Below are 12,780 nucleotides of genomic sequence, written 5' to 3' on the forward strand. Positions count from 1 at the left end.
TGGCGAACGCATGCAGTACGAGGGTGGGTGTTCGAATTAAAATAGGGATCGATTGGCCACTAAATTGGGAGAAAATCAGAAATAAATTTTAGAAAGAAAACTATTGCCCTTGATGAGAATGCCAAGGCAATCTCCAACTAAAATAAAATCCAAATACATGCAGATGTGATGTTTCAATACAATGTTGTTTGGTACAATTAAGTATCCAGAAGTGAAAAATAAAACATTTTTGCAGTGCATCCTTTTTCAAGAACCATAGTAGAAACCAAAATTGGTAGATGTGGAACCAAGACCAAGATTACCCATAAGCACCCCTGTTACATAAAATTAAACACCAAAATAATTATTGGCTCCCATTCTAATGGAAAGGGTAATTTGTTACCATGAGAAATTAACCATTTGCAAAATTTCACTAAGTCCTATTTAATATTGCTATGTCTATCAAAATTTCAAGACAAGCTCTGCTACTCTCTGCCTCCGTTAAGTACGACAAGTGGCAATTAACTGCTTTTGTAGACAAAGTTACATAAGTAAGCAGCAAGGTCTCTAAAGTGTCTATCAGCGAGTTTAATTTAGAACACTTTTTATATTGGGTCAAACTCATTTGACACATGGACAGCTTATCAAGTAGATACACTGAGATAAAAATCTGATCTCTGTGGCTGCCCTCGGCACTGTTCCCACTCCTTATCAGCCAATCAGGAGAGTTCTTTGCAAGTCTCCATTGGTCCCTTCTTGCTGTCAGTTAGTTTTGTGCATTCACAAGGCTCTTGGACAGAAGTGAGGGGGCAGATTCTTTCTCATTATATTTACAAAATATAGCTAGCCCTTGCTAACTTCCAACCAGATCGCTTACCCCCACTTTAATAGTCGGTAGAGGGCCACGAATGTAAAACTCACAAACAAAAGTAACTGCAAAAGTGTGTTGCTTATAGAAGAAGTGAGAGCAGTCATGCAATGTGTTATTAATTAACGTCAAAGACACATATTGTGGATCAAAACTGTTAATGCGTGGCAGATTAATTCAGAATACTTTTTTTAAGATTTGCTTCAATGATTGTTACCTCTGTAATGGAGCCGCAGGGTAAAAATAGGTCAGGGTCAGGAATGTGGACCATCTTAGCGGAGTAACATGCAGACAGGTGACAGTGTCTGCAACCCAAGACTTTCAACTTTAATTATGAAACACTGAAATGGATCTGTGCAAAGCAGAGGTCTCGTCAGGGGTTGTATTTGTGACGCGCCAAAAGGGGAAACTGTCTCGTAACTTGCCAGTTTGGTGAGCTCTACTTCAGCCACAGATGACATTAGTAAGGAGGAGTCATTTTGATCGGTCCCGTTGACCTCACCTCAGCACGATACTCAATACCCACATACCCTAGTCTAAGTGATAAGGCTCAGACTGTATATGTTCCAGCTGGAATTACAGTCTATGGCTCAGCTGAAGGAGTCCATATATTTTGGGCCTCTCAGCTTATGTAAATGAATGCTAAGCATCTCTGCCCTTGAACTCTTCAGTCACCTAGGCCTTGTGGAGCCTTATGTCCAGACCTAGACATGGCCTGTATAGCTTCCCTTCATGTGCTGTTTTGTTTACAGGTCCGCACAACCCAAACAAACAAGCCTGCACCTCAGCTGACACTGCTGCCATGACCTGTGCATTCCTTGTGAGAAGTCACCAGGTTCTGGAAAAGCTCTTATTTGGCTCGCCTTTTTCTTTAGATATGTTGTCTCTACCTTTACTGAAGTTAGTACATCATAATACCTTTTACCTGTTACCTTATCAGCTGGTGAATATGATCTCTAGCCCTAGAGCATCTATTAGTCTCCACCTCAAGATAAGAAGGGTTATTGTCCTCTGGCATTGCAGCTACTTGCCTTACTGTGTGGATGGGAAAATTATCGATAACCCAAGATTTGTCACTGTCTTGGTACACAATAGCAAGGCTGTCTAGATTCCTCATAACTAAACAACAAATCAGAATTGCTTCAATTTACAAAAACTGTGACTGGTACACAGACTGAGGTTTGCATTTTAATATAAGGACACTATAAGGAGACATGCAATGCCAAATAATTGACAATATAGTAGCAGTTGCTTGTTGCATGCAATGGCATGTTGCATGCAATGGTGGATAGTCACAGTAGAACAAGGTCATATATTTCAAAGATACAAAAGTGTGAATGTGAAAAATACACCAAGGTTGATAGATGGTCAGACCAGTGTCCAGACAGTCTGTTAGTACATGTGTGTATTCGGTCATACATGTAAGCACACATGACGCATGCTTTGCAGGGTGTTTTGGAGAACTTATAAGGAAGATATCTTACCAGAAGAAGTGGTTAGTTTGATGTAATATAACAAAAGAGTATCAGGCCTGACATATACTCCACTTGTCTCTCTCTTTCTTTCTCTCCTCTCTCTCCAATCTAATTTCATTCCAGCTGGTACAACACGGGAGCACCTGGGGCTTGCCCTGGCCCTGAAGGTGCCAATCTTCATTGTGGTCAGTAAGGTGGACCTTTGCACACGGGCCACTGTGGAGCGCACAGTACGGCAGCTGGAGCGTGTCCTGAAGCAGCCGGGCTGCAACAAGGTGCCTCTGGTTGTATGCAACACAGACGACGCCGTCACAGCAGCACAGCAGTTTGCCCAGTCCCCCAAGTATGAAAAGGCACACTTCACTGACCTGAACCATGTTCCTAACACCTTGTGTATTGTCAACAAAGACTGCAACCCGTTTCTGTCCATGTTAATGTTTTTTGGTTAATGACTGACCTGTGTTGTGCACCTTTGTGTTGTCACATGACTGTAGCAGTACTGTATACATTATATTACTCATGTGACTTTGCTCTTCTTAAATGCAGCATCACGCCTATTTTCACCTTGTCCAGTGTGTCTGGAGAGAGCCTGGACTTGCTCAAGGTCTTCTTCAACATCATCCCTCCCCTCAGCAACAGCAAGGAGCAGGAGGAGCTTATGCAGCAGCTGACAGAGTTTCAGGTATTTCCAGAAAGCGATAAGGGTGCCCAGTGCAGGCAATGTGGTCAGCTAAAGCAATAGTTTAACCAGTTCTACCCAAATGCACAGAGGTTTTTTTTTAAATATGTGATTAACAGTGCTGTTTGCCCTTTTTACAGGTGGATGAGATATACACAGTGCCTGAGGTGGGGACGGTGGTGGGAGGGACTCTATACAGGTCAGTGCAATGAAACGCCCATCTTCCGCATTTCCTCCATCTTCCGATTTGAACCTGGTGTGTGTGTGTGTGTGTGTGTGTGTGTGTGTGTGTGTGTGTGTGTGTGTGTGTGTGTGTGTGTGTGTGTGTGTGTGTTGAAGGGCTGTAGTAGTGACTTATATTCTCTAACTATCTATTTTATTTTATTCTAACCTTGTATTCTTGGTTTTATGGTTATTAGTGGTATCTGCCGTGAGGGAGAACAGCTGGTCGTAGGGCCTACAGACTCAGGCCAGTTCCACAAGCTCACCATCGGCAGCATCCAGAGAAACCGCTCAGCATGTAGGGTGCTCAGGGCTGGCCAGGCAGCCACGCTTGCGCTTGGGGAATTTGATCGGTCGCTTCTACGTAAGGTCAGACACTGAAATGAAAGTCTATATGTGTCTGTCTGTCTGTTACTCCTCAAACCACCTATATCTTTGAGTATGCCTTCATATCATATGTGTTTTACTCTCCCAGGGCATGGTGATGGTGAGTCCAGAGATGGACCCCACTATCTGCTGGCTGTTTGAGGCTGAGATCGTACTACTGTTCCATGCCAAAACCTTTCATAAGGGCTTTCAGGTCACTGTGCATGTTGGCAATGTAAGACAGACCGCTACTGTGGTGGCTGTGCATGGCAAGGTGAGTTCCTCCATAGGAGCACAATTTCTCTTGCCTGAAAAAAGTGGTACAGATATAACATAAGATTTACTTCCATTAATCCCCATGGGGAAATTCATCCTCTGGATTTAACCCATCCTATTCGTATAGCTAGTAGCAATGGGCAGCCGCAGTGCAGCGCCCGGGGACCAACTCCCGTTCTTCTTTTCTATTGTCATGGTAAGGGGCACAGACAGGAGTATTAACATAACATACATGTCTTTGATGGTGGGAGAAAGCCCACGCAGACACAGGAAGAACATGCAGACTCCACACAGAAAGGACCTACCTTCTTGCTGTGAGGCAACTGCTGCCCACTAATTAATAATAATATTAATAATAATAGTACATTTTATTCGTGGGCGCCTTGCAGAGCAGTCAAGGACACCTTACAGAACACAGTAAAAAACAAGCAGCACTGTATCGGACAGCATAAAATGAAAACAAAGCAGGGCAGACAATAAAAAGTTAATACATATAAGTAGACAGATAAGTATAAAGTCATCATCTGCACAAATCTCAATGAAGCATGAATCAGACTGAATATGCCAGTTTGAAAAGGTACGTTTTGAGATGGGATTTGAAGGTTGAAAGAGTAAGTGTTGCGAATTTCTTGTGGGAGAGAGTTCCATAGGCGGGGGGCGGAATGACTGAAGGCTCTAGTCCCCATGGTAGTCAAGTGGGCTCATGGTGTAGTGAGTTGAAGAGCAGAAGAGGATCTGAGAGTGCGGGAGGCCGTGTGGATATGAAGGAGTTCGGAAAAATTTGAAGGAACTAGATTATCCAGAGCCTTAAAGGTGAGGAGCAGGTTCTTGAAGGTAATATGGTATTTAACAGGGAGCCAGTGGAGTTGCTGTAGGAGTGATATGATCTATGGAAGGAGTTCTGGTAATGATATGGGCAGCTGAATTCTGGACCAATTGAAGTTTATGAAAACACTTGAGGGGAAGACCAAAGAGGATAGAATTACAGTAGTCGATACAGGATGTAACCAGGGTGTGAGTGAGTATGGCTGTTCTTTTAGGTGTAAGTGACATCTGAAGATTATTAATATTGCATAGGTGGAAGTATGCAGACAGAGTAGCATTGTTGATGTGAGCTTCAAAAGATAATGTGCTGTCCAGGATGACACCCAGACTCTTAACCTGAGGCGATAGAGTAACTATAGAATTGTCAATAGTCAGAGAAAAACTGTCAGGTTTGGCCAAAATAGATTTAATGCCTATTAGGAGGACCTCAGTTCTATCACTATTAAGTTTGAGGGAGTGGTATGAAAACAAGGATTTAATTTCTAGTAAGCAGTCAGAAAGGGAAGTGGGTGGAAGAGTGGAGGTAGACTTGGTGGATAGATAAAGCTGGGTGACATCCGCATAGCAGTGAAATTGATTGCCAAATTTCCTGAAATGTGGCCAAGAGGTAGAAGGTAAATAATAAATAGGAGGGGTCCCAATACAGAGAGAGCCCTGTGGAATACCGGTAGTAACAGGAAAGGACTGTGATCTCAAATTTTCAAGTTGGACAAACAGAGTGCGGCCAGAGAGATATGATCTAAACCAGTCAAGGGGGGTGCCAGTTATTCCAGTGGAAGCTCATCTTTCTAGGAGAATGTTATGTGAGATGGTATCAAAGGCTGCACTCAGCTCAAGGAGGACAAGTATGGTTAAGAGCTCAGAGTCAGCTGCCATCAACAGATCATTAGTGATTTTCACCAAGGCTGTCTCCATACTGTGCATGGAGCGAAAACCAGACTTGAATTGCTCAAACAGATTGTTGTTAGTCAAGTGAGCGTGTACATGAGATGTGACTGTTATTTCAAGTGTTTTAGAAAGAAATAGTAAATTTGAGATTGGGTGAAAATTATTCAAATTGTTGGGGTCTGCACCAGGTTTCTTGAGTATTGGGAGTTATTGCAGCTGTTTTGAGAAATGAGGGAACAAGACCAGAGGTAAGGGAGGAATGTAGGATATCAGTTATTAAAGAGGATAGAGAAGGTAGACAGGCTTTTACTAAATGAATAGGAAGGGGGTCTAACTGATAGGCAGATGATTTGGATTTGCGAATAAGACCAGATATTTCAGCAACAGTTGGGAGTTTAAAACTAGATAGTGAAGAAGAGAGGAGAATATAGAAGGGTGAATAAGATGAACTGTATGCAGTATTATTTGACAAGGGTCAATTGCTGATGAATATTTTCAATTATGGCATTAAAAAAGGTTATGAAGGCATTATATTGAGCTGAATACAGGTGAGGTGCAAGAGTGTCCGGTGGCCGTAAGATATTGTTTACCATGGAAAACAAGGCTCTAGTGTTCCCATCACCTGATCTAATTAAATTTGCATAATAAGACGATTTAGCTATGGACAGAGCCGCCTTATAATGGAGTATGTGGTCGTTATACATGTCTTTATGAACAACAAGGCCAGTTTTTGTGTAAAGGCGTTCCAGGCGATGGCCTTTAGCTTTAAGCTGGCGTAGTGCAGGTGTAAACCAAGGGGCAGAGTGGGTAAAGGAAACAGACCGGGTTTTTAAAGGAGCAAGATCATTTTAAAGACAATAAAGGCCATCGTAATGAGAGACCAGTTTGTCTGGAGTGGATAAATTGTCTTTGCTGGGGAGGTTATCAATTCCACTAGTAAGAGCAGATAAATCAATATTTTTATGTTACGGAACGAGGTGGAATATGACAAATTTGTTTTGGATACTGTTAAGTTAACATGGCAAGACACTTAATTTTTTTTCATTCATTCATTTGTCATCAGCCGCTTCTCCGGGGTCAGGTCGCGGTGGCATCAAGCTAAGTAGGGCACTCCAGACATCCCTCTCCCCAGCAACGCCCTCCAGCACCTCCTGGGGGATCCCAAGGTGTTCTCAGGCCAGACTGGACATGTAGTCCCTCCAGCGAGTTCTGGGTCTACCCCGGGGTCTCCTCTCAGTTGGCGGTGCCTGGTAAACCTCCAAAGGAAGGTGTCCAGGAGGCATCCTAATCAAATGCCTGAAACACTTCAACTGGCTCCTTTCGACATGAAGGAGCAGCGGCTCTTCCCCAAGCTCCCTCCAGATGTCCGGGCTCCTCACCCTATCTCTTAAGGCTGAGCCCAGACACCCTATGGAGAAAAATCATTTCAGCCGCTTGTATCCGCGATCTCACCCTTTCAGTCACTACCCAAAGCTCATGACCATAGGTGAAGGTTGGACCGAAGATTGACTGGTAAATTGAGAGCTTTGCCTTCCGGCTCAGCTCCCTCTTCACCACAACGGTCCGGTACAACATCCGCATTACTGCTGATGCTGCACCAATCCGCCTGTCAATCTCCCGCTCCATCCTAGCCTCACTTGGGAGCAAGACCCAGAGATACTTGAACTCCTTCACTTGAGACAACAACTCATCCCCAACCTGGTGGAAGTAATCACCATTTTCCGGTAGAAAACCATGGCCTCAGACTTGGAAGGGCTGACTCTCACCCCAGCCATTACACACTCAGCTGCAAACCGTCCCAGTACACGCTGGAGGTCACGTTCTGATGAAGCCAAAAAAACATCATCTGCGAACAGCAGAGATGCAGTTCTGAGGTTTCCAAAATGGACACACTCCTCACCGTGGCTGTGCCTTGAGATCCTGTCCATGAATATCACAAAAAACCCAATGAATTTACACCAGCAGATTCACAGCACCTCGCCCGGAAAAGGGAAACTGGGGCCCCCTCCTGGAGCCAAACCTGGGAAGGGAGCTCGCTGGTAGGCGTCTGGGGGCTGGGGCCCAGTCAGGCCCAGCCTGAAAAAATTATATGGAGCCACCACCCCATGGACCCACCACACACGGGGATGAAGCGTTGGGGTAGGGTGCAATGCAGGCAAAGGCGGGGACCGGGGTATGCCAACTTCCGGCATCGCCGATTGGTCCTTGGGATGTGGAATGTCACCTTTCTGGCAGGGAAGGGGCCTGAGCTGTTGCGGGAGGTGGAGCAGTACCAACTAGATATAGTTGGGCTCACCTCCACACATAGCATGGGCTCTGGTACCAAACTCCTGGAGGGGCTGGACTCATTACCTTTCTGGAGCTGGCCAAGGTGACAGGCGCCAGGCAGGTGTGGGGATACTCACAAGTTCCCGGTTGAGCGCCGCCATGTTGGAGTTCTCCCCGGGGAACGAGGGTCGCCTCTATACGATTGCAAGTCGCTTGGGGGAAGGTTCTGACTGTTGTGTGTGCTTATGCACCGAATAGCAGTTTGGAGTAGCCGGCCTTCTTGGAGTCTCTGGGTGGTGTCCTGGATGGGGCTCCGCCTCAGGACTCTATAGTTCTGCTGGGGGACTTCAACGCTGACATGCGCAATGATGGAGAACCTGAAGGGGCGTGAATTGGGAGGAACAGCCTCCCTGATCTGAACCTGAGCAGTGCCTTGTTATTGGACTTCTGTGCGAGTCATGGATTGGCCATAACAAACACCATGTACGAAGATAAGGTAGTTCATAAGTGTACTTGGTGCCAGAATACCTTAGCCCGAAGATCAATGATAGACTTTGTGGTCGTATCATCAGATCTGCGGCCGTATGTTTTGGACCCTCGGGTGAAGAGAGGAGCAGAGCTGTCAACCGATCACCACCTGGTGGTGAGTTGGATCAGATGACAGGGAAGGCTGCCGGACAGACCTGGCAAACCCAAACGTGTAGTGAGGGTGAACTGGGAACGTTTGACGGAGGCCCCTGTCCATGAGGTCCTAAACTCCCACCTCCAGAAGAAGACACTAACTTGTGGTCAGAAATGGGCAAATCAGATGCATTGCAATTAAGAGGAGTTACACCAGAGCAGCAAATCAGATCAAGTATGTGTCTTTTGGAGTGCGTAGGAAAATCAACATATTGCTGTAATCCACCATTGTCCAGGCATGACGTAAAATCCCTTGTGAGAGTATTGTGGACATTGTCCATGTGTATATTAAAATCACCCAGCAATATATTATATATTATATTGTACATTAAAATCACCCATTAAAATCACCCAACACTAGGGGACAAAGAACATAAGAAGGTTAGAAAAACAGAAAGTTTGTTTAAGAAATCGTTGTTGGGCTTCGGTGGTTGATAAACAGTGGCTAGTATGGTAGAATTTGGCCCATTGATATGTAGGGCAGTGGACTCGGATGAAATATGCACAGGCACAGTTATGGAAGACACTTTCCACTTTTCACTATAAAGTAGCGCAACACCACCACCCCCTGTCAGTGTCATGGGATTTGCAGGTGTACACAAACCCAGGAGAAATAGTTTGATTAAACTGAAAAGTCATTGGGTTGTTGCCACGTCTCAGTCAAGCATAGGGAATCAAACTTACGATCATTCAGTAGATCATGAAGTAGGAGTCCCTTGTTGGTTAGTGAACGAATGTTGAATAACCCAATGGTGAGATTTTTTTTTTCCGGTTTTGATGCTAGCCGACCTGGCTAGGTTAGCTAGTGCACTGTGGTCAACAGTCCGTCGGTACTTTCTTGAGGGACCAGGAATGGAAGACCAGAAGGAACGTATTGGTTTTGTGTTATCGAAATTGAAGCTCCGGTGGGATCCACGGTGAATGTATTTCCGATGAAAATGACCAACGATAATCTCGGTGAAGTTGCAGTGCTGATGGTGGCTCAGAGAGGTGGGGTCATAGTTGAAAAAGTTCCGCTGACGTGTATTGAAGTAACGGTGTTACTGGATGGAGTATCAAAGATAAAGTAATCCAGGTGACAATAATCCATATAAACAGTCCATTGATCCACATTATTGCCGGTGTTGTACCAAACGTAGGCTCCAGAGTAGAACAACAGTATGGGGGAGGCGAGGAATCCAGTAGCCAGGTATAAAACTACTGAGGCCAAAAACACCGGATTGTCAGATAAAAACAAAATAAAAACAAGTAAACGTTTCTGAAATTGTCAGCAGAATGAGCTACTGTTCATTTGGCTAAAGGAACAATAGAAGTCAACGACAGAGCAAAAATCAACAGATCCAGCGGGCAGCAGCGACTAGTTTCGCCAGCGTTCACCCGACCGGAAGTCAATTCTTCCTTTCTTGTTAAAGTGTTTAGCAAGGCTTGAAAATGAAAACAAAATAATTATGAAAAATATGTAACATTTTCAAGTATGATGTAAAAATACACTCACTGGCCACTTTATTAGGTACACCTTGCTAGTACCGGGTTGGACCCCCTTTTGCCTTCAGAACTGCCTTAATCCTTCGTGGCATAGATTCAATAAGGTACTGGAAACATTCTTCAGGGAGTTTGGTCCATATTGACATGACAGCATCACGCAGTTGCTGCAGATTTGTCGGCTGCACATCCATGATGCGAATCTCCCGGTCCACCACATCCCAAAGGTGCTCTATTGGATTGAGATCTGGTGACTGTGGAGACCATTTGAGTACAGTGAACTCATTGTCATGTTCAAGAAACCAGTCTGAGATGATTCGAGCTTTATGACATGGCGCGTTATCCTGCTGGAAGTAGCCATCAGAAGATGGGAACACTGTGGTCATAAAGGGATGGACATGGTCAGCAACAATACTCAGGTAGGCTGTGGTGTTGACACGATGCTCAATTGGTACTAAGGGGCCCAAAGTGTGCCAAGAAAATATCCCCCACACCATTACACCACCACCACCAGCCTGAACCGTTGATACAAGGCAGGATGGCTCCATGCTTTCATGTTGTTGACACCAAATTCTGACCCTACCATCCGAATGTCGCAGCAGAAATCGAGACTCATCAGACCAGGCAACGTTTTTCCAATCTTCTATTGTCCAATTTTGGTGAGCCTGTGCGAATTGTAGCCTCAGTTTCCTGTTCTTAGCTGACAGGAGTGGCACCCGGTGTGGTCTTCTGCTGCTGTAGCCCATCTGCCTCAAGGTTCGACGTGTTGTGCGTTCAGAGATGCTCTTCTGCATACCTCGGTTGTAATGAGTGGTTATTTGAGTTACTGGTGCCTTTCTGTCAGCTCGAACCAGTCTGGCCATTCTCCTCTGACCTCTGGCATCAACAAGGCATTTTCGCCCACAGAACTGCCGCTCACTGGATATTTTCTCTTTTTCGGACCATTCTCTGTAAACGCTAGAGATAGTTGTGCGTGAAAATCCCAGTAGATCAGCAGTTTCTGAAATACTCAGACCAGCCCGTCTGGCACCAACAACCATGCCACGTTCAAAGTCACTTAAATCACCTTTCTACCCCATTCTGATGCTCGGTTTGAACTGCAGCAGATCGTCTTGACCATGTCTACATGCCTAAATGCATTGAGTTGCTGCCATGTGATTGGCTGATTAGAAATTTGCATTAACGAGCAGTTGGACAGGTGTGCCTAATAAAGTGGCCGGTGAGTGTAAACAACTCTGTGTTCAGCCCCCTCCGAGTCCCCTCAGACAGATCATGTCATTTTTCCATCTACCATGAGCTGCTTCCAGCTCTTTAGTGAAATATTCCCTAGTAAGCCTCTTGCCTACTTAGCACATAAGGCGTTTTTACACAGAAATCCCGCAGTACTGCCATAATGAAGACCCGTCTTTACACCGGCTTTGTTTTTTTTTTTACACTGAACCAAACAAAGGCGGCATAAAGACGCTCCAGTGTGTGATTTTACATAGCATGCTGGCGTTCCGGAAGCAGAGGCAGATTAATGGCACAACGTTCCCGCCTGGAAAAGGCTGTGTAAAAAGCTTCATAGAATAAGGTTGTATGTCCACTGTAGAGCTCTTTTAAAGAAACATCACCAGTGCTAGAGATGAACACTTGGATCGTGCTCTGTCAAAAGCATGTAGTGAGTGCTGGGAAGAGATTATTATTAGTTGTTGCCACACAATGAGATGACATTTTTGATTCATTTTCAATAATTTCCTTTGCTTCTCTTCTCTGCTTTCTCAAAGTAGTCAAGTATTTATGAAGCACATTTAAAAACAACTAACATTGCCTCTAGTGCTGTTAGTGGATCTAGCTTTCGTTTCCTCTCTGGTCCTGTCCTTCTTTCACCCTTATTGGTTGGTGGAACAAGAAGTGACACTGATGAGCTGTGCATTTCAGAAAAAGTTGAAATTGTTATATCATTAGAAAGAGGTGAAGTGCTTGCAGCTCTAGGCTCTGAAAAGATGTCAGGCCCCTGCATTGGGTCAAGAATGCTCAAAGCATGACCTTTTCCATAGGAAACAATTCAAAAATACAGCGAGCGCTATTTTACCGGTGTCCAGTGGACATATAGCCTACGTCTGCTGAATGCAAATTCACCAAGCCCTTATTTGCTTAGACTCAGTGACAGTGGTACTTTGCATCTATGAAACTGAATTCTTGTTCTACCAGGGTTTTAGGGCACATTGGATGTCATTCTTTCCTGTATAGATTAGTGTTTCTGCATGTCGAATTATTATTCCTTGTTGTGTTTTCTCTTACCAATCTGTCATAATGCTGTTGTCTGCATGTTCTACTTTGGTCACATCTTTTTTTTTTCCTTTTTTTTTTTGGATCTTAACCCCCTTTTTCACCCCAATTGTACTGGGCCAATTACCCTATTTTCCAAGACATCCCGGTCGCTGCTCCACCCCTCCACCCATCCGGGGAGGGCTGCAGACTACCGCATGTCTCCTCCGATACATGTGGAGCCGCCAGCCGCTTCTTTTCACCTGACAATGAGGAGTTTCGCCAGGGGGATGTAACACGTGGGAAGATCAAGCTATTCCCCCCAGTTCCCCCCCTCCCCTAACAGGCGCCCCGACCAACCAGAGGAGGCGCCAGTGCAGTGACCAGGACACATACCCCCATCCGGCTTCCCACCCGCAGACACGGCCAGTTGTGTCTGTAGGGACGCCTGACCAAGCCGGCGGTAACACGGGGATTCGAACCGGTGAGCCCCGTGTTGGTAGGCAACAGAATAGATCGCT

General features: G+C 45.1%; 1 protein-coding gene across 1 annotated transcript in view; it reads left to right on the forward strand.

The window, feature by feature from the left end:
• gtpbp2a (GTP binding protein 2a) overlaps positions 1 to 12,780 on the forward strand; it is a 30,228-nt gene that overhangs the window by 17,072 nt on the left and 376 nt on the right. The window contains exons 7-11 of the mRNA XM_056291987.1: positions 2,446 to 2,665; positions 2,869 to 3,004; positions 3,142 to 3,200; positions 3,421 to 3,592; positions 3,699 to 3,863. Of these exons, the coding sequence (XP_056147962.1) occupies positions 2,446 to 2,665; positions 2,869 to 3,004; positions 3,142 to 3,200; positions 3,421 to 3,592; positions 3,699 to 3,863 (752 nt within the window). The remainder of the gene's footprint in view (positions 1 to 2,445; positions 2,666 to 2,868; positions 3,005 to 3,141; positions 3,201 to 3,420; positions 3,593 to 3,698; positions 3,864 to 12,780) is intronic.

Source organism: Lampris incognitus, chromosome 13, assembly GCF_029633865.1.
Source record: "Lampris incognitus isolate fLamInc1 chromosome 13, fLamInc1.hap2, whole genome shotgun sequence".
Classification (NCBI taxonomy): Eukaryota; Metazoa; Chordata; class Actinopteri; order Lampriformes; family Lampridae; genus Lampris; species Lampris incognitus.